Raw genomic sequence first — 20407 nt, forward strand, 5'->3', positions numbered from 1 at the left:
ACTCCGGGCGGTCAAGTCGCCTGCGCGCTCTCCGACGCAGACTGCAACACGCTGGCCCGCGCGCTCGGTCCGCGCGTGCGCCATCTCGCGCTCTCCTCCTCCGTCGCGTTCCCCGACGCCCGCGCCGCCCCGGTGGTCCCCCGGGTGCGCGCGCTCGTCGACCTCGCGGACGCGTGCCCGGCGCTCGAGGCGCTCGCCGTGCAGGTCGCGGACGTCGACGCGGAGCAGCTCGAGGAGCTCGAGAGGCTCGTGGCCGCGCGGGGGAGGGAGACCGCGTCACGGCTGCGGGCGTTCGTCGTTCGGGCCGACTCGTCAGTCGAGTCGAGCCGGGAGGAGTCTTCGCCGCGCGTCGCGGATGCGCGGCAGTTGGCCCGCGTCATGCGAGGGCTTTTCCCCGGGCTTGGGGCTCTGGACAGGGACGCGACGGAAAGGGAGGTTTGGGCGCAACACAACGGGCGCTTTGTGCACTACGGTGTCACAACGCGCCAGGACGCGGATCTATACCTGGATGAACTGCACGCGCTGTATGTTGCGGAGGAGAGGCGCTGATGGGAATGAGGTGCGATATAGATTTCGATTCTAAACACAGTACACTAGCAAATGCAGTACAAAGTCACATGGACCGGTCGATCTAACGATACACTTGGAGGATACAAAACATACAAATAGAGCCCACACACAGCTGTCGTGCACGCAATCATCACATTGCGTCTTCACGGCGTCGCGCACCGTCCCACACCATCATCCTCAGCGACCATTCCGACGCGTTCGCGCTCGGCATCCGAGAGCACCGCCTGTGTGTACTCGTCGACCTGCTTCTTGGCCACGACGACAACAGGCTCGCCGTCCGCAGCCGGGTCCGCAGGGCGGAGCTCCAGGACGAGGAACGGGCGCCCGGCGTCGTCCGCCTGGTCGGGCGGCGAGAACGCAAGGACATGCCCCCCGGGCGCGGAGACGTCCATGCCCTCGTGGCGGAATCCGAGGCGCGGGAAGGACGCGTCCCAGTCGAAGCGGAAGAAGAACGACCGCGGCGCGCGCTTGGTGCTCGCGGACGAGGACGAGGACATGCGGGAGGAGGAGGAGGCGGTGACGTACGACCGGGCCGAAGACCCAGAAGCACTGGACGAGTTGGAGGCGGAGGAGGACGAGCGCGAGCTGCGCGGCCCGGGGCGCGGTGATCCCGACGAGCTGGGGCTCGCAGGCGGGGGCGAGGGGCTGCCGCGGGTGCTGGAGGTGGTGCGTTCGATGCGCGAGGCGGCGCGGTATAGGCCGAGCTGGGTGTCCCGGACACGGAGCACGACGGGCTCTGAGGTAGACGGGGTGCGGGGGCTGGTGAGGGAGAAGTTCGCGCTCAAGCATGGGGCCACGGAGGGAGAAGGCGAAGACTCCTTGGGCCACGCGGGCGGGACTTCAGGACGCGTCAAAGAGATCACGGCGTCATGAAAGTCGGCCCCGGGAGTTCGAGGGTCCTTGGCGGAAACAGAGTCCCAAACGACACTGTAATGACCAAGGTACGGGTCGAGAGAGATGACGGCGAGACGAGACTGGGAGTCAGGTTCAGCACGGTGCAGTGACAAGGGTCAGTGGTGATTACGCACCATGAGGTTCAATTTGCCGTTGAGAGTAATGAGAGGTGTCAAGGGAGACTTGACAGAGTGCTATGAGGTTGGACGTTGAGACGATATGGAGAGTAGCATCTAAGCGGCTTTATATGTCGTCTGGTTCCGCATGTCAGCCACAGACAAAGCGGGTTTCGAACGGGACAAAGCGAGTGGAAGCCTCATCGCGGTGGATCGACGACCGCACGGAGCATAAAAACACTGCATTTCACCTCCTGTTAGTGCTGCATGTCGCCGAGATGAATAAGTGGCACGCATGCTCTATCATTGCCCGCTTGCAGCGCCATGTTTAAAGACAAAGCGACCACGAGCCTACCAGTAGTGGCGAGTGGCATGCTCGGATGCCGGAGACTGTGGCCCGAAGCCGCTAAACCGTCGCCTGAGGGGCATGGCCTCTGTTCAGGCTGTTCCAGGTTGATTGTGGTCCACAAGCAGTGGTCGAGGGAATCAAGTGGACGATGTACGCAGGCGCCGTAAGGTGACGCATTTGATGCTTACGTGATATTAGCGCCAGAGTAGAGTGGTGTCAGCAAAGTCGTGGAGGTTCAACGTCAACGTTTAACTGTTACATTGCTCTCTACCTCAGTGCGGCGCACTGTCCATGTTGAAGCGTGTGGCCAACGTCGCTCAAGTTGGCCAACGACAGTGGCCTCGATCTAGAGCTGCGCCTCGCCACCCACAAAATAAGCATGCGTTAAGCATGAGTCGGGAAGGATACCGTTGTCTCTACACGCCAATTCACGTCGGTCAGCATTGCCTTTCACTGGTTGCCGTGAATTTCTCACTGCAACCAGACCTTGAGGGATGGGAATGTTTTCAGTCACACGGCAAACACGCGGGAGCCACGGTGCACACCAAGTATAGATGTCTTGCCCATTGGATGGGGTGTCCGCGAGATGCCCATTGCCGTCTCTGGTGTGTGAGGCAAGTGACAAGTATGGGGGGGTCTTTCCGTATGCGATACCCACTTCAATTCCTCCAGAAGTCTTCCCATATGCTGCCCGAACAGTAGGTATGCCGGTCAAAGTTCTCACTGCCTAACGTCACCCTGCTCTCAGAGATAAGGCGCCACTTTATAGTCCAAGATGGCACCACGGACACGCACCTTTTGCTGAGGTGTCCCTCGAACAGCCAACATGCGATCATTCCCTCGTGTCGTCTCTGCCTGGCTAAGTCTCGTCTCTGTCTTCGGACTTCTCGCTGCGCTGACCTGTTCTGCAAGTGGGGACCAGCAATCGGTTGCCGCGAGTGCTGTGACATTCCCCGACCTCTACGAGGCGTCGATTTCCGAGCTGCAAGATGGGTTGGAAAAAGGACACTTCACCAGTGTCGACCTCGTGAAGGTGCACGATCTTCCCCTCGGGTCTCCTCTGTCCGCTGACACTTTTCCGCAGGCGTACTTTGCGCGGATCGAAGAGGTCAACCTCCAGGGGCCTGCATTACGGGCCGTCCTCGAGATGAACCCCAGTGCCATCGCAGACGCAGAAGCATTGGACCAGGAGCGGAAACTGCTGGGCGCGCGCGGACCCCTCCACGGGATCCCCATCCTCTTAAAAGACAACATCGCAACCGTCGCGAAAGAAGGTGTGTGCTCCCCTCCCCGCGCTCTGATTACCCTCATACTCACCCTCCCCTCACATCTCCAGGCATGAACACTACCGCGGGCTCCTTCGCGCTCCTCGGCTCCGTACCCCCGCGCGACGCGCACGTCGCGCACCAGCTCCGTGGTGCGGGCGCGATCATCCTCGGCAAAGCGAACCTGTCCGAGTGGGCGCATTTCCGCGGGAGCGTGCCCTCGGGCTGGTCCGGGCGCGGCGGGCAGGCCTCGAGTCCGTATGTCCCGCTCGGGGACCCGTCCGGCTCGAGCTCGGGCAGCGGCATCGCGAGTGCCATCGGGCTCTGCGCCGTCGCACTCGGAACGGAGACGGACGGGTCGATCATCCAGCCGAGCAACAACCAGAACCTGGTCGGGATCAAACCCACCGTCGGGCTCACCTCGCGGGCAGGCGGTGAGTAGTTGAGTCGCGCTCGGGCGTACGCGCGCAGTTTCTCATCGGGCTCGCTTCCGGAATCACGCAGTGGTCCCGATCTCGTCGCATCAGGACACCATTGGGCCCATGGCGCGCTCTGTCGCGGACGCGGCGGTCGTGCTGGGCGCCATCGCCGGCCGCGACCCGCGCGACAACTTCACGCTCGCGCAGCCCGCGGTCGTCCCGGACTTCACGAAGGCGCTCAACGCGGACGCGCTCAAGGGCGTGCGCCTCGGCGTCCCGCGCATGCTCTTCGCGCACTCGAACTCCGTCGTCGTCGCGGCGTTCAACGCGACGCTCGACGTGATCCGCGGCTTGGGCGCGACGATCGTCGACCCCGCGGACTTTCCCGACATCGCGGAGCTCTGGGCGTCGAGGAACGAGTCGATAGTCACGCGGACCGACTTCAAGGTGCGTCCGCCCGTCCCGTTTCGCGAGCTCGCGCCGAGAGCCGTCCCAGGTGCAAGTAGCTCAGTACATGCAAGAGCTCCTTGAGGTCCCGTCGGACGTGCGCACCCTGGCCGACCTCATCCAGTTCAACACCGACAACGCGGACCTCGAGCTCGTCGCTCCATTCTGGACAGATCAGTCAGAGTAAGCCTTGCACCCGTAGAGCCCACGGTGTGTATGCGCCCTCAATATTGCCCCCACTCCCCACAGATTCGTCGTGTCCGAAAACACAACCGTGAACCAAGCGTACTTCGACGCCATCGCCTTCGACCACGACCTCGGCGGCACGCGCGGGATCGACGGCGCGCTGCAGGCCTTCGACGTCGCCGCGTTACTCATGCCGAGCATCGTCGCCTCCGGGCCCGCGGCCATCGCGGGCTACCCCATCGTCACTGTCCCGCTCGGCTTCATGCCACCGGGCACGCCGCTCTCGCCCGCGCTGCCGACTCGCTCAAGCGGGCCGAACATGCCCTTCGGGATCGCGTTCGTCGGGACGGCGTTCAGCGAATTCAACCTCATCTCGTTCGCGTTCGCGTACGAACAGGCGACACACAACCGCCTCAAGCAGCTGGCGTTCCCGGCAGCGATCCCGCAGACGCAGCTCGCGGACATCGTTGGGAAGAAGTAGTTCGCCTGGATTTCGGGGGGTGGGGACATGGTAGTAGCACAGTGAGGATACATGCCGGGATGTTATACACAACCTGCGATGATACAATGCGATGCCAGGAACGTACTCTACACGGCACGGCGAGCGCCGCCTTCTCAGCCCGTCTTGTTTTTGCTTCTCCTTCCGACCTGCGCCTGGAAACCGGTCTTGATGGTGTTGACGGAGCGCCGCGACCCGCACGACTCGCACGCCATGAAGAAGATACGGTTCTCCTTCGTGAGAAGCGTGTCGGGGGACTTGCACGTCTTGCAAGTGACATACTCGACTGCGTACAACTAGTTACACAACGTTGCGTATGCGAAGATGGAAGCGTACCGATGTAGCGACGAAGGACATGCTCGATTTGCTTCTGCTGGAAGCGACCCTTGATGACCAGTCGACCGGAGCCGTCGACGGAACCAGTGGTACCCATTTCCGCGAACATGTACTGGATGACGTGCTCGGGCTGCCGATGCATACGCTTGCATATGTCCGAGACGTTGGCGAAGATGGACTTCTTGTTGCCTTCGCGGAGAATCTGGGGAGGGGCGATGGTGTATCGCTTGCCAGCGGAAGTGAGGAGAGCAGGGTTGGATGCGTGCAGTTGGCCATAGAAGCGATGGAGGAGCTGGAACGGTCCAATGTGATTAACTTAGTCGAATCGTGGAGGCACATGACAGACTGACCTCTTCGTACGTGTAGTCACGGTCGCTCTTCAGCCAAGGCTCGTTGCCTGAGTCCAGACTGACGCTCTCCACACCACCCCGCGCGAAGGGGTCATCGCCGAGTTCCACTTCGTCTATCTCCGGTATCTGGGTGTCCTCTCCACCCTCGTCTTCATCCGCATCCTTCACTTTCGCCTCGTTCAGCTCCTTCTCAAATGCCTCGAGATCCAGGGCGGCCTTCTTGGAAGACTTCTTCTTTTTCTTCTTGAGATCAGAGAAGTCCAAGTCCTCACCGGCCGCTGGTACAACCGGAGTAGCGGTACCCGACCCGTCGGCCTCCTGAACCGAGTCGGTGAGCATTCAAGCAGACACAGGCAGTATCAAAAACACGTACGAGGTCGAGAGGGATATCCTTCTTCTTCTTTTTCTTCTTCAAGTCACCAAACATTGCCTTGAACTCGTCATCCTCCTTCTTCTCCTCCTCATCACCATCAGCCGTGCCATTCTGCTTCATCCGCTCATGCAGGGTGGTAGTGCCCATGTCTACCGCCTCTCCATTTGTTGTTGTGTTGTCGATCTCGGTAGGGGCGGGAGTCGTAGGGTCGGCGTCAGCACCGAGAGGGTCCTCCGAGAAGGCGACGGTCTTCTTCTTGCGCTTCTTGAGCGAGGGATCGAAAAGAGGCTCCTCAGACATGACTGTAGTGTACGAGAGTTGGTAAGAGCGGTATGGGGGGCGACGAGTGCGAGCAGCAAGAGTGCAGGCAAGCACGGCTGCCTACTTATCGCCTGCTGCTCTTGATCAGCGACTTGCGATGACTCTATTTCAAGCTCCGCCTGATCTATCCCGCCCACGCTCGAAGCGCCGACCGAACCTGCACCCGCCATTTCCCGAGGTCGACGTCGACAGCACGCACCACGACGCCCACCGCTCTTTTACCCTCCCCTCCCGCTATGCTCGCTCGCAGCACCTTCGGCCGTATTGCTGCCCAGCCGTCCGCGCTGGGGGCCGCACCCTCCCAGGCCCGCAACATGGCCACCCTTCGTGAAATCGAGTTGCGTCTCAAGTCCGTCCGCAACATTGAGAAGATTACGAAGGCACGTCTCCGCCCGCGTGCCATGGCCCCGGGCGCATGCTGAACGCGTTTCCAGTCCATGAAAATGATTGCGTCGACAAAACTCGCCAAGGCGCAGCGCGCCATGGTTGCGGGGAAGGAGTACGGTCTCGCCAACTCAGGTGTGTCCCTTAGCTCCGCATGCCGTGACGCGACCTCACTCGCGCGCGTCGACGGCCAGAGATTTTCTCGCATGCGGCCCCGGAGGAGACCGGCAAGCGCAAGCTGTTCCTCGTCATCTCCTCCGACAAGGGCCTTTGCGGTGGTATCCACTCCTCAGTGTCCAAGGCCACCCGCCGCGAGTTCGCTGAGGCGGGCAAGGTTGAGACGGACTCGCCCATCATGGTCATTGGCGACAAGTCGAAGGCCCAGCTCTCCCGTATGCTGCCCAAGAACCTCGTCATGAGCTTCAACCAGATCGGCCGTGACATCCCTACATTCGCCGACGCGGCTGGTGTCGCCGACCTCATCACCACTTCCGGCGTCGAGTACGACACCCTCGCGATTGTCTACAACAAGTTCGTGTCGGCCATCTCGTACGAGCCGGCCATCATGGAGGTAGAGCCGGAGAAGATCCTCCAGGAAGCGCGTACGTTCTACGTTGCTTTCCTCGCCGTACTCTCCCCTGAGTTTTTCCACAGCTGGCTTCCGTGCGTACGAGCAAGAGGATGACGTGACCCGGGATCTCTCCGAGTTCACCCTCGCCAACGCCATCTACGCCGCCCTTGTCGAGGCGCACGCTTGCGAGCAGAGTGCACGGTGAGTCTTGCCTGTAACCTCCGAAATCATACACTGGTTTACGCGCCCATGTCTCAAGTCGCAACGCCATGGACAACGCGTCGAAGAACGCGTCGGACATGATCAGCCGTTTGACGATGCAGTACAACCGTGGTCGCCAAGCTGCTATCACGAACGAGCTTGTCGACATTATCACCGGTAGGTACCGACGTTGGTCAAAACAGGATTGCGATTTAACATCGATGTTACAGGTGCCAGCGCGCTCTAGAGATGGTGATAGCCTATACGGTGGAGGTAGAGTACTCGGGAGTCTGCGTGCCCATGCCGTCTCCGCTCCGCCTTCTACTGTAGTACTCGCACGAATCCATATGCTGTAATCCTCGCCGCTGAGTGAAACCGTGCTAGGTTTGAGACGGTCAACGGTACCTGTGTATGATGCACTGGTGCAACATCAGGCGCACTGTCACGCATACGGACGCTCCGGAAAGGTTGTGGTCTGTTTGACATTCGAAAAGTCTAATAGATCTCTCGCATTTCAAGTGTTCCTTAGTCCTCTCCGCCGTTGGACCATTTTGTGACAGGACAATTAGTACCACCTGGCGTTGTATAAGCTCAAATGGATTCTCTCTCCTTGTCCGTGTGTTGCCGATCCTACAGCCATGGAGAGATCCACTATAAGCCCCAGTTCTATCGGCGCTTGTGTCGCCTCCGAAAGCGACGCAGACTCACCCGGACCTCCCACGCGTCTTTGCGACAGCCACTCATCCAGCGGCCAGGCCAGCGAGCTCCAACTTCCACCCTCTTCTTCTCCCTCGTCCCTGCTCCCCTCTTCACAAGTTTCCATCCACACCTCGAAGGTATTAATCCACGATGGCGATGGTCCACCCCTCCCGGATGGGCCTCGTGCCGCAAGATCCCCCCTCGAAACGGCGCTCCTCCCCTCCGCCCGCACGCGCGGACCTGGACAAGGACGACCATGGGCGCGACAAGCGCGACGGGCGCGAACGTGACAGGGACGGCGACCGCGACCGGAGGAGGGACGGCGAGCGAAACAGGGACAGGAACCAGGACGGCGACAGGGAGAGCGGCCACGGCGACCGCTCGCGGCGGCACGACCGGGGCCGGGCGCGGGCGGACGACTACTTCGCTGAGGAAAAGGAGAGGGAAAAGGACAAGGACAAGGACAAGGACAAGGACAAGGACAAGGAGAGGGACCGGGACGTGGACATGGACAGGAAGCGGAGGAGCCGCAGCCGCAGCGCAGATCGCGGGAGGGACAGAGAGCGCGAGGCCCGTCGAGAGCGGGACAGGCCCCCACACTGGGGTGGCGAGGACGATGGACGGGGGAGGCGGGGGAGTCCGGAGTATGGGGACTACCGCCGACCGACGTCGCCCAAGCGGGGGAGGGACGGTGGGGACGGGGACGGGGCGGAGAAGGCGCCGTGGCGGCAGCAGGAGAACATGTACCCCAGTCGCGGAGGGCGAGGCGGCCCTGGGTATGGTGGCGGCGGGTACGGAGGAGGAGGGTACGGAGGCAGTGGTGGGTCCGACTTCTTGGACAGGTGCGTCTCTCGTTCAACAAAGGCTGACGAGATGAGGAGGCTGACGCGTGGGGGGTGTTGCAGTCGCAGGCAGCAGCGCGACGCCAGCACGATCATGGTCTGGCCGCCCTCACCGAAGGCACCGACCCGGGTAGAGTACGTCTTCCTTCAGTTCTCAGCAATACCAGCCATGGCTGAGTCCACTTCTACAGCTCGCCCACCCGGGGCTCGAAGAAGCACAAAAAGTCACGCAAACGGCGTCGCGACGACTCGGACTCTGACACGGACTCAGACGACTCCGAGGCAGACCGCCGCCGCCGCGAGCGCAAGGACCGCAAGAAGTCACGCAAGGACCGGAAGGACAAGGAACGAGACCGCGACGGGTCTCGCGAACGCCACCGCCGCCGGAGCCATGCATCTCGCTCGCGCAGCCAAAGGCGGAGCGAGGGCCGACGGAGCACGACGCGGACCAGGAGTCCAGACCAACAGCCACCCTTGACACCGCCGGACGACGACGCGTGGGTGGAGAAGCCGGCGACAGGCTTGGTTCCCTCGTTCGCCCCCACAGGCTCGATGGCCCCGCCCCCCGTCCCATCTGGCAAGGGCAAGGAGAAGCAGGACGAGGGAGACTCGTCAGACGACGATGTGGGCCCGCAGCCGTTGAACGTCAAGGCTGCGTCCGGGCGGGCCAAGGTGGACGAGCGGCAGTATGGCGGGGCGTTGCTCCGGGGAGAAGGCTCCGCGATGGCCGCGTTCCTCAAGGACGGCACGGACGTGCGCATCCCACGGCGTGGTGAGATCGGGTTGGAGAGCGACGAGATTGCGGCGTACGAGTCCGTGGGGTACGTGATGAGCGGGAGCAGGCACAGGCGGATGAACGCAGTGCGGATGCGGAAGGAGAACCAGGTCATCAGCGCGGAGGAGAAACGCGGCATCTTGAAGCTCCAGCAGGAGGAGCGCGAGCGTCGCGAGGCCATTCTCCGCGAGGAGTTCCAGCAGCTCGTTCAGGATAAGCTCAAGAGTCAGAGTGGTGGCAAGGCTTGACCCTCGTGGTTTCTGTATCTCTGAGACTGCTATAATATCTCGTACTACATACTGGCTCGTGTTGTAATTGCTAAACAAGTTGCAGTCGACTTTTGTGTGTCACGTGCCCAAAATTTGCCCGGCTAGATTTCTGATTGGACGAGGCGGCCTCAAGCCTTGCCCGTCCGTCTCTGCGAAGTGCTTCACTCTTTGCACTCTCTCCTCGCCATCCAAAATGGTGTCTTTCCAGTGGGTGACTTGTTGCACTGTATTTTTGGCTCTGCTAACCTTGGCTCAGGTGCGATGGTGAGCTCCCTGCCTTCGCTAGCTCTCTGCAATGCGATAATCCGCGCAGGACGCCCTCTGACCCCCTTACCCACCTCCCCCTTCGCATTGATGTCATCCCGCACACGTACCCTCCTCTACACCGTCGGCACTCGCAGGCTGCGGCGACACCGTGAAGAAGCCCAAGCTCGAGAAGCACTACCAACAGTGCCACAGCTCCGTGAGCTGCATCGACTGCAGCACCACCTTCGCCGGACCCGCGCAGTTCAAGGTGCACACCGCCTGCATCAGCGAGGCCGAGAAGTACCAGAAGGGGCTGTACAAGGGTCCCAAGGTCCGTCCCATCCGTCCGCCGCCGTACCGCCCAGACTCACCCTCCCTTTCGTCCTCCCTTGGCCCCCAGCACAACGCCGGGGACCAGGGCCAGGGCCAGAGCGCGGCCGGCGGCAGCGGGCACTACAACCGCGACGGGCGACCGAACGCGGCGGGCCACGGAGGCGGTAAGTATCCGCACGGCGGCCGAGGCTGGGGGACCCGCTGTGAGGCATCTGGCGCTAACGGCACCCCCTTGGGCACCCCCGTGCGGATGTCGCCCGTCACAGCCGTCGCCCCCGAGGTCGTGTCGCCCGCGGGGAAGGGGAAAGCGAAGGCGAAGGCCCCGGAGAAGGCGGTGGAGGAGGTGGAGGGGGACGCGCCGGGGGAGGGCAAGAAGAAGGACAAGAAGGAGAAAAAGGACAAGAAGAGGAAGTCGGTCGACGGGGAGGTTGAGGACGTGGCTGCGGCTGCGGCTGAGGTGCGTCGAGAACACCTTTTCGTACCATCGCGCTGGAGGTTGACGATGAGGCCAGGAGGCTGAGCAGCCGAAGAAGAAAAAGACGAAGCACGCTGACGCCGCCGCCGCTGTGCCTTCGGCTGCTGAAGGTACTGAGACGGTCGAGTTGCCGGAGACGGCGGAGAAGAAAGCCAAGAAGGACAAGAAGTCGAAGAAGAGCAAGAAGGAGGACGAGCCCGCTGAGCCCGCCGCACCCGCGGAGGTACCAATGAAAGCGAAGAAGGCCAAGAAGGAGAAAAAGAGCAAGTCGACGGCGGCGGCGGAGGATCCGGCACCAACCGCGGAAGTGCCACCCCCCGCGACGGATACCACATCGAAAAAGCGCAAACGCGACGAAGTGGAGGTGGATGTAGAGGCTCCAGCGGGGGACAAGAAGTCGAAGAAGGATAAGAAAAAGTCGAAGAAAGGTGGGGCAGAGGAGGCGGACAAGGTGGACGTCGATATCCCCGCCTCGATTGCTGAACCTATGCCAAAGGCGGCCAAGGAGAAGAAGAGCAAGGAGAAGAAGGAGAAAAGGTCCAAGAAGGACAAGTCGGAGGTGGAGGCATGAGCTCGAGCGAGTATGGGCCTCTTGTGCTGGTCGTATGTTCGTCTGTTTCCATGTTTTCTATGCTGTATATTGTGCTATCGCTCTGCTATAGCTATGGGCTACATCGCTATCTCTTCATCTCCTTTGGATACCGCGTCCGATGCCGGCGCCGAGAATACGCGCGACCCCGCGCCTGGACACCAGCGCGATGTGAGGAGGAGCAGTCCACCGTATGCATTACACAGGATCGGCAAGACAGGACAGTTCATCAAAGAGGAGATCCGCCGAACCACCGTCCTGTGCAAGCACACGGTGCGACTCGGGGTCATGGAATATCGAGTCCTCGAGAGGCTCGGCCGCACCCGCCATGTGCGCAACTTTGCAACAGCCGCGTGAAGCGCAAGGTAGTCGGGATTGGGCAAATCCAAGCCCCTCCTTAGGAGGCCCGAGCCCGGGGATGTCGAGATCATTGCGAACTGTGAATGTGACTTGAGCGGGCCACTTATACTGTTCTAGAAGGTCTGGTGGATGTGTTTTCACGTAGTAGGTGTTCGGCTATACGTGCGATCAACTTGGAACGGTGCTGTGAGCGTTAGAATATCGACAAACCGTGCTAGTGCTCTCAAACCAAAGATCTAATTTGTCCATCTGCTCATGAGCGAGTGTCGAGAGGGTCAAGAGGTTGCACAAGCGGTGGCAGTTGTTCCCGTTCAACTCGATCCACGCTGTGGGATAACCAAAGCGTGTCAAGACCGCCCACAAGCCTTTCGCCACATCGATCTGCTACCAACATTAGTTCTTGTCTCAGAGAGGGAAATGATGACCCGCCTTCTTGAAATCGTCACTGGTGAAGTTGTTGACAGACTCGGGTATGATATGCGCACAGCGGGTGGATTCGATAGGAGCATTGGACGGAAATTTGTCCCGATGCTGTTTCCACATATCGGTGTCATATTTCCCGGTCAGCATACACTGACATCCATCACGGAAGAGTGCCTTTTGTGCATGGTGAGTGATGCGACTCATACACGCCGATAGATGCAAGGCACGCACACGCTTCTTTGCTTTCGAGTGATTTTGCGGGGTAGGGACGAGCTGGGGCTCGATCTCATCCGCAACCCTATCGAAGGACGGCCTAGAGGGGTGAGCTGACGTCCTAGGCGTGGGTTCCGCAGCAGATTTGACTGGAGCGTAATCGATGGGCCGCCGAATATTGAGGCAGTAATAGGGGAAGCTCACAATGACGAATATAGTTGTCGTAGTAGAACTGCCCAAGGCTGACGAGTTTCTCATGCGAACCTTGGCAGGTCTTGATCTCAGCTGAGAGACGATGACACGCCAGCTCGTTGACAGGTTCGAGGAGGAAGCCCCCAAGAATGCGAATGTTCCGTCGCTCGCGTGAAATCGTAGTCTGCCGCTTTGAACTTTCGTTCTCGATCGCCTGGTCTTCAGCTGGGAGGATATAGGCGATATACGCGCTGTGTGGTTGTAGAGGCATTCTGATCACCAACTCGTCGTCTTGACGAGGCAAACGGGGAAAAGCCTGCATAGACATGATGGCGGGGACAACGGTGGGGAGAATGACCGCCACCCAATGGCCAGGCGCCCAACGCCGTGCTGGACCGGGGACGCGCGTCCGATGAGCCACTCTCGACCACAACTCCGCGTGTGCTAGTCAAAGGAGGAGGCCCAGATGCTGTCTCAGACGATCACGCCGACTTCTGACACGAAGTCGAAGGTGATCACGACCTTCGCCGATCGTCCCACGTTCTCATGTGCTCGGTGCGCAGCGGTCATCGTGCGTTCCTCGGATCGAGTGGTACCTCTCATGATCGCTGAGCTCGCGCACCTCCAGGCACTACAAGACGAGATCATTAGCAAAGCGTTCTCGGCCGAGACGGTCGTGGCTAGTGCGCACGTCTGCCTCAACCATCGCGCTGCGTTGGGCTTACCCTGCAGTACCCGAAAAGCTTGGTGCATTCCACCGTGAACTTGAAGATGGGCAAGCGAGAAGACCGTCCTCTCATGTGAGCTCGCGGTACAGCGTTCTCTCTGACCATGCGCCCGAGCCCACGTCGATGATGTCGTTGTTGCAGGACTGGCGTGCATACCGTCGCCGATGTGTTCTGCATGGGCTGCAACGACCGGATGGGCTGGTACTACCACAAGGCGTCTGACCATACGCAGAAGTATAAAGAAGGTGTGTGCCTTTGCGTATGTTCCGAGACCATGCTTAGCGTCATGCTCGTTAGGGAAATACCTCTTGGAACGCGAGAAACTCGTGAAGGAGAACAAGTGGACTCTTGACGATCCAGCACCATGACAGGGGACCGATCACATCCATGCAACGGCATCGACATTGTACAGTCTCTCCGTTGTTTACTAGCCTATTCAACCATCTCTCTTCCATGGAACAGGCTTCGAGTGTGTGCACACGGGTTATACTTGACCACGACTACGTTCGGTGCCCCAGTGAATGAGGAGGCAGCTGTGGAAGGAGAGCGTGTACGAATACATCTTGGTATCCCCACCCATAATATTTGAGACGAACATGCCGCCGGCCGCGGTCGTGCAGCAGAAATGTGAGCGAAGCGGTTGGTGGCGATCCGAGGCTTGACCCAGCTTGGCCATCGCGCGGGGTTTGCAGGATTGTTCGGTGAACATGCTGATGAGTCGGGTGTTGACAGTGCTACCGTTTTCAGAGCCCGTCAAGGCCGAGGTAAAGGTCGAGACCGGCGTCGGTGTCCTTGCGTGCGATTCCGCGCGAGTCGAGGGTGCCGCCATGCCGCGGGATGAACGCCCATGGCATCACCTCACACCTGCACAATGTGACATGGTGGTTTGGTGCCACTGCACGAGCCTGGTTGTCCGCATCTCTCTCCCTCTATTGCCCTCTTTCTCTCACTCTACATCGTCGCCGTCATGCCCCCATCAAAGCCCCTCCCTCCCTCTGGCAGCCCTTCCCTCCGGGTATGCGCTGGAGGACGACTGTCGCTCCGATGCAACCTCCTGTTCCACCGCGTTCATGACCGGCATCGACAGACGGGACGCGTTCAGGGGACGACTACGCTGCATCGTATGTGGGGGCGAGTGCGGTTTGAACCATCGTCACATCATTCCAATTTGCGAAGACGAGACGGTGAGTCACTGAGGGTCCCAACCATGCTCAGCGCCAATGCTGTTTCCAACAGTGGGAAGACCTCCGGCAACGCTCTTGGATTCCCGCCACTGCCAAAAATCAGTGAAGCACGATCCTAGGAATGGTGTCTTGATGTGTCCATCACACCACGTCATGTTCGACGGGCTCGTGTTCTTTATCCGCTTCATACCCCAGAGTGACCTCAAGGTGCGTTTGATCTCTTGTTTTTAGGTCCTACATATAGCTCCTGATCATCTCGAACCAGGTGACTCGCTGCTCCTCAAGCCACATTCTACCAGCCGGTACCGACCGCGGACGATGGTCGCGCGAGGCGTCCGCTCCCTACGGACAACGAATCGATCGACACGATTCTGTCCGCGCAGCGCTTGATGCCGACCTGGCGGGCGTACGTGAGGGATACCACCACGTGGGATGAGACGGCGGAGGAAAACACCCGGAAGTTTCTCACTACTGTCGGTGTTGAAGACTCGCCGGCTGGGCTGGAGCAGGATGTTTAGATGTGACTGGCATGGCATCTTGGACTTTGCACACAGTTGGACTCTATGCACTTTGTTTTCTCCGTAAGCTTGCGCGAAGCGACCAGGGTCCCCGATATCAAGCGGCTCCACGAACGAGCTTGTGCAGGACAAGCATCGAGAGGAGGTCATCGACGTTACATTGTACGAAATAGAGCACTGGGTCGGAGCGCAGTATAGGGGTCTCGCAAAGACAACGAAGAACTGTCGCAGAACATATTGGACGAACGAAACATTGGATCTGAGTGAGACGGGAATGTGACCCAACGAAGTGAGGTGGACTAGACCGGAGAGTACGCATCGCGGAGAATAAGAATTCAATGAGAATCCTGCAGGCTGTTCTGTCATGTTCCTCCTCCTTTGCAAGGACTAGCAGGTTCCTGGTTTCGGACAACATACACATAATCCGAATTGCCGCGTGACGTGACGGCAGTGCAGTGCGACTAGAGGAATCGATTACACACATGTACAAGTAGAGCACCGTCATCTCCCCAAACACACCTGCTCAGAACCCGCTCGCGGTCACGCGCAGCTGCTCCAACTTCTTCAGAACCTCCCCGACCGTGCGATCCAGCTCGCCCGCGATCGCGCTCTGCTTGGTCGCGGGCAGCTTCGCGAACGCCTCGCACAGGTCCCCATCGACGACGGCCTTGACGGGCACGTAGTACCCGCGCCACGCGAGGTGGTCGCGGCCGACGAGACTGAGTTGCTCCGTGCGCATGTGCTGCTCCAGTGTCGTCAGGAGATCGACGTCCTCCTTCGACACAAACGGTACGAGGATGCCGATCGTGCCGTACAGCCCGGTGTAGAGGATCACCTCGCGACCCCCAGCGACGAGGGAGACGCGATGGAGGGATGTGACGAGGTCGTTGACGTGGAAGTGCGCGAGCATCACCGTCTTGTGCGGCGCGCCGAAGAGCTGGCCCTTTTCGTGCAAGATGCCTGCGCCTGTGGGGTCGTCGTCGACCTGGTCCGAGATCTTCGCCTCTAGGCGGTTGACGAAGACGTTGCCGAAGCGGTCGCTGGCAACGACGGTGTTGTAGTCCAGCATTGTGGTCGATGTGACCCAGCGTTGCTGCACGTCGTCGGCAAACACGAGCAACTTGTTCTCTGGCGGCTTGTAGACAGCATAGAAGACAGAGTCCTGCATGTCACCAACGATGATCCTCGACCCTTGAGTGTTCAGAGTGACAATGGCCGAGCTGAAAGTCTGGGGAATCGACGTTAGTACACGTCTGATCTGAGACGGCAAAGTGCGTACCTTATTCTCTACTTTGCGAAGCAACTTTTTCTTACCCATATCGTACAAGCGAAGGGCCTTTCCAACACCAGCGACGAGCTTACCCTGGAATGCCATCACAGCGAGGGGAACGTCGTTTGTCTCCGTCTGCAAAGCTTGTAAGCTTCTGATAAGAAGGGTTATCCAGAAACAACGAACCTTGTGGAGTAGCTCAAGATTGCGACCGTCTTCCGTGAAACGATATGTGCGCAAAAAGCCACTCGTACATGAGCGAGGAGCAAGGAACGTGTCTTGCGCCGTGCCGACGACAAGATGCAACTCGTTGTTCTTGGCAGAGAACGGGACCATCGCAATAGAGAAGGCCATCTCGTTGTTGTCCAGGTGGATGATGTTCACCGTCTGAGACTCCAGCGGGCTGATGATCCGGATGCACGAGGCCCAAGTACCTGCAGCTGCTTTGGGCCGTCCGAACTGCTCTGGAGGAAGCGAGAGGACCTCATCGTCGATTGACTTGCCATTGTCACGCTACATGTGAACATCAGTAATGGCCTATGAGTGACAAGAAAAACACATACCAAAGCCTGCAAATGCTTCGTCGCTGCCGCCTCGCTCAAGACGCGATGGTCACCTTCGATTAGGTATAGAAGACCGTTCTTTGGATGCGGGATAAATTTGCGGGGTGTGTAGGAAAGTGGCATAGAATCTTGCTTGAGCTTTGTGCCCAACTTCGGAATCTGGAAGATCCTGGACAACCAACAGTATTAGCGTGCGGCTCTCATTGACGGAGTCACGAGGGCAGGGAGGCCTCAGAAGGAACAATTGACGTGTATCCAACAGATGAATCACGAGGGTGTGACCCATTCAAAGGGTGATGGTAAGGCGTCGTCTCTGGTGACCCGCCCAATGCACATTTATGCTAGAAATACACTCACCGGAGTAGGCTTCCAGATATGCCGATGAGACCTTCTGTACAAAGCTCTGCCGAGAAGCTCCATGCATAGTCCAGGTTTTCGAAAATGAGGGGCGTAAAGTGCATGAAGTTCTGGTAGGTGTAATTGAGCCAGGGGCGGGAGGACAGTGCAAGGATGGCTGGGTTCTGCTGCACATTGACGCGAAGGAGACGGACCGGGCGGGTACCCAGAAACCGTGTCCGGGTGTCTGTCAGTTGTCCGTTGACAGGGTCAAGAACGGTACGAAGCAAGACACCGTTTTGAAGGCCAATGTTGACAAACGTCGTTGGTTGCACTTTGTTGATACCGGCGTCAAGCATGTCGGCGATGCAAATGGCCGATGGCGGCGAGGTCAAGGCTTGTAGACTGATAGTCTCCAGGGTGCTCTCAGGATCAAGGGAGACGATTCGGACGGTCTGGTCCTCACATCCGACTGCCTAGAACGATACTCAGCTCTGTTTCATCAAAAGAAGCACCCAAGTCAACTCACCAGGAAAGGAGTTCGTTGACGGCCTTCAGGAACTTCCGCGATACTCAGGGCCAAAACCGTACTGCCCATAGCTTTCCGGTCCTGGTACTCGTTAAGCTGCCCATCGAGGTCCAACTCGAAGTACACAAGCTCAGCCGAGGACAACGCAACGACTACTTGGCGTTTGTTGGTCGTAGCGCAAACGATGGTCCTGCCGGCGGGAACTCGCCATTCGTTGACACGGTGATCGGCGAGTACGTGCCGAATGCCGTGAGGGTGGACTTGGAGGAGAGCATCCACGCCGATCTGCTGCACGGCGAGAGTAGGGGCGGAAGAGAGGAAGCCAGTGTCCTGAACTTCCTCGATGGTCTCGCCGATACACAACACCAGCGTACCGTTGACGAAAGAGAGGATGATGTAAGAATCATACGGATCTGCGTGTGCACATACATATCAGCATTGGACTCGAGACGATGTGAACACTAACTCACCATCTTCCTTGAGCTTCGTCGTCCATACCGCGTTGGGTATACCCGGCAAGATGGAGCTGACAACCTCCTCAACTTCAAGACCATGTCGCAATGTCCTGAACGTACTCCTTGCACCACGGCCGCAAGCCGCGAAGATCTGAGGCGTGTCGGAATTTGGAAGGAGATTCATGACTTTCGAATCAACGATAGGGTTCAACGATTCCAGCTCATCGACAAGCGTTAAGTTGTCCAGAGCTCGGGGACGGAAGTAAGCGCGAGGGAGAGGTTCGGCGGGATCGAGCATTCCTTGACCAGGGTAGTCCGTTGAGCTGAACTCTGGTTCATCATCGTCATCTCCGAGCTTCTGGAACTGATAGAAGTAGCTGCGATAATGGATAGGAATGAGAGCCGAATTACACAGGAGTATTGGGTGACTTACTGGTTGCCAAACTCTGACGCTACAAACAAGAAGCCTGACTTCAGAATGCATAGACTGGACGCGACAGGAACGGTGTCAAAGTACTTGATTTTGAGTGACCTAACATCCTGCTCTTCATGCTCAATGGTGACCTTGTAGAGATCGCCTTCCTCGCTTTGAAGCAGGAAGAAGAATGCACCCTGCATGGCATGTGAATGGGTCGGCAAACTGGAGGTAGGGAAAACGCACCTTCATCTTGTGCATGACAGCAGAGGTGATGATGAGACCACGGTCCGAATCTTCTAGCGGATGCTTCCTCCGAGGAATAGGGACACGGTGTTGAGGGGAGTCCATGTGGCGGTAGATGATATGGTCTTCGCAGCATACAAGTACACCCGAGGGTCCATCATACCTGTCCGAAGTCGCGAGCTGGCCACCAGGGACTTGTACAAGGAGGTTAGCCCGGAGGTCCGTGGGCTCGCTCCATTTCCTTACGACGTGGTTCAGACCCAAATCCAACTCGTAATAGGTGAGCATCTAGATTCGGGAAGACATTAATGATACGCTTTACGACCAGCCATCAAAGGCGCACCTTCTCCGCGTTGTTGAAAGCTTCTCCGGTTGAATCTTGGTCAGACTCTGTGTAGTCTACTTCCAAAGCCGCAAACGTGGGGTTTTCGAAGCCAACGTCGAGCCCGACGATGTGGTGTATGATGGCATTGTTTTTATGCGCCTCCAAAGGCGATGAGATGGTCAAGTTGGCGGCAGCGTCGCGGTTCAGGATGTAAACCAGCTTTGCTTTTTCTACGGCCCCAATCATCACGGCGCGTCCTTTTGGGTCTGTTGCGAGATACTGTCCAGGGACGATTCGACGCGCCCCTGACTTCCCGTAAGTTTCTTGGTGGACCTTGACAAAGCTGCTCGTCTTCGGGTCGTAATCTAGGATGACAACACGGCCTGAATCTGACCCTACGATCACATAATCTAAGAAAACGGGAGGGTGTGAATACAGCAAAAACGAACGAACACGTACAACGGCGCACCCTTAGTACCGCCAGTCAACCTGAACGCCGCGAGGGACCTAATAGAGCCGAAGACATCTGAGGCGATGACGGTGAGGACCTTGCCGCTTTGCACATCGGGTCGGAGAAGCTCGAGGCGAGTGCCGCGCGAAACGACTATCTCTTGCGTGCGAGAGCCAGAGAAGTTGCCCGCCACGGCATGGGTAATTGCGGTGGGAGGTTGAAGGGTGAGGTTGTACAGATGCATGACGAAAGCAGAAGAGAACGGTGAGATCAATCAGAGACGGTGCAGTGAAGCACCGAATGTCACTGCAGAGAGCAGGACGGGAGACGATAGGGGACTGGGAGGGTGGTGGGGGTGGACGCGAGGTGGTCGTCTGCGTTGCAGGCGTTCGACGCGTTCACATTTGCGCGCTCACAGTCCCGGGGTCCTGGCAGACTATTGACACCCCTATTCGGGGCACGAAGACTTGCATCGAGTCAAGGCTCCGCTAGCGTGATATGCAAATGAAAACAGACAGTATGCAGACCTGACTAGGATTCCCAGTCATCGAAAGCGGCATAGCTCGACGTCGCCTTCTTCCTCCCTCGACCACCAGATTTCCCTCCTCGGCCTCGACCACGTTTGCCCCCTCGCAGCGAACCTTTGCGAGAAGGACCGCCTCCAGGACACGCTGAAGTACAAGCGTGCCA

General features: G+C 58.8%; 10 protein-coding genes across 10 annotated transcripts; 6 read left to right on the forward strand and 4 right to left on the reverse strand.

Moving 5' to 3' along the window:
• Positions 1-713: 713 nt before the first annotated feature.
• On the reverse strand, positions 714-1954 carry BXZ73DRAFT_97781 (uncharacterized protein; the record flags this gene model as incomplete). Its single annotated transcript, XM_048027487.1, has 3 exons — positions 714-1544; positions 1599-1658; positions 1925-1954. The coding sequence occupies 3 exons, from the start codon at positions 1952-1954 to the stop codon at positions 714-716; spliced, it is 921 nt and encodes a 306-aa protein (XP_047881624.1).
• An 801-nt stretch (positions 1955-2755) lies between these two features.
• BXZ73DRAFT_97782 (amidase signature enzyme) lies at positions 2756-4727 on the forward strand (the record flags this gene model as incomplete). The annotated part of the gene is made up of 6 exons (XM_048027488.1): positions 2756-2962; positions 3014-3203; positions 3266-3628; positions 3699-4060; positions 4110-4243; positions 4310-4727. 6 exons carry the CDS (start codon positions 2756-2758, stop codon positions 4725-4727), a joined length of 1674 nt encoding a protein of 557 aa, XP_047881625.1.
• Positions 4728-4861: 134 nt separating this feature from the next.
• BXZ73DRAFT_41181 (eukaryotic translation initiation factor 2 beta) lies at positions 4862-6104 on the reverse strand (the record flags this gene model as incomplete). Its single annotated transcript, XM_048018725.1, has 4 exons — positions 4862-5031; positions 5082-5373; positions 5432-5749; positions 5805-6104. The coding sequence occupies 4 exons, from the start codon at positions 6102-6104 to the stop codon at positions 4862-4864; spliced, it is 1080 nt and encodes a 359-aa protein (XP_047881626.1).
• Positions 6105-6361: 257 nt separating this feature from the next.
• BXZ73DRAFT_87973 (ATP synthase F1 gamma) lies at positions 6362-7528 on the forward strand (the record flags this gene model as incomplete). Its single annotated transcript, XM_048024788.1, has 6 exons — positions 6362-6505; positions 6560-6644; positions 6704-7111; positions 7164-7281; positions 7340-7458; positions 7512-7528. 6 exons carry the CDS (start codon positions 6362-6364, stop codon positions 7526-7528), a joined length of 891 nt encoding a protein of 296 aa, XP_047881627.1.
• Positions 7529-9374: 1846 nt separating this feature from the next.
• BXZ73DRAFT_40931 (ras-induced vulval development antagonist-domain-containing protein) lies at positions 9375-9845 on the forward strand (the record flags this gene model as incomplete). The annotated part of the gene is made up of 1 exon (XM_048018670.1): positions 9375-9845. One exon carries the CDS (start codon positions 9375-9377, stop codon positions 9843-9845), a length of 471 nt encoding a protein of 156 aa, XP_047881628.1.
• A 421-nt stretch (positions 9846-10266) lies between these two features.
• Positions 10267-10443, forward strand: BXZ73DRAFT_453 (uncharacterized protein; the record flags this gene model as incomplete). Its single annotated transcript, XM_048019487.1, has 1 exon — positions 10267-10443. A coding segment is annotated over one exon (177 nt), but the record flags the coding sequence as incomplete, so codon positions are not given.
• A 1264-nt stretch (positions 10444-11707) lies between these two features.
• Positions 11708-13025, reverse strand: BXZ73DRAFT_97786 (uncharacterized protein; the record flags this gene model as incomplete). The annotated part of the gene is made up of 4 exons (XM_048027489.1): positions 11708-12025; positions 12080-12250; positions 12524-12654; positions 12710-13025. 4 exons carry the CDS (start codon positions 13023-13025, stop codon positions 11708-11710), a joined length of 936 nt encoding a protein of 311 aa, XP_047881630.1.
• A 138-nt stretch (positions 13026-13163) lies between these two features.
• BXZ73DRAFT_41080 (yippee-domain-containing protein) lies at positions 13164-13793 on the forward strand (the record flags this gene model as incomplete). The annotated part of the gene is made up of 5 exons (XM_048018697.1): positions 13164-13268; positions 13326-13370; positions 13430-13497; positions 13567-13670; positions 13723-13793. The coding sequence occupies 5 exons, from the start codon at positions 13164-13166 to the stop codon at positions 13791-13793; spliced, it is 393 nt and encodes a 130-aa protein (XP_047881631.1).
• A 969-nt stretch (positions 13794-14762) lies between these two features.
• BXZ73DRAFT_97788 (uncharacterized protein) lies at positions 14763-15127 on the forward strand (the record flags this gene model as incomplete). The annotated part of the gene is made up of 2 exons (XM_048027490.1): positions 14763-14816; positions 14909-15127. 2 exons carry the CDS (start codon positions 14763-14765, stop codon positions 15125-15127), a joined length of 273 nt encoding a protein of 90 aa, XP_047881632.1.
• Positions 15128-15650: 523 nt separating this feature from the next.
• On the reverse strand, positions 15651-19961 carry BXZ73DRAFT_41027 (CPSF A subunit region-domain-containing protein; the record flags this gene model as incomplete). The annotated part of the gene is made up of 11 exons (XM_048018687.1): positions 15651-16355; positions 16407-16532; positions 16584-16910; positions 16961-17129; positions 17318-17772; positions 17826-18238; positions 18296-18657; positions 18714-18892; positions 18942-19229; positions 19285-19676; positions 19736-19961. The coding sequence occupies 11 exons, from the start codon at positions 19959-19961 to the stop codon at positions 15651-15653; spliced, it is 3642 nt and encodes a 1213-aa protein (XP_047881633.1).
• Positions 19962-20407: the final 446 nt, after the last annotated feature.

The sequence above is a fragment of the Epithele typhae genome, assembly GCF_022376455.1.
Source record: "Epithele typhae strain CBS 203.58 chromosome Unknown BXZ73scaffold_5, whole genome shotgun sequence".
NCBI lineage: Eukaryota > Fungi > Basidiomycota > Agaricomycetes > Polyporales > Epitheliaceae > Epithele > Epithele typhae.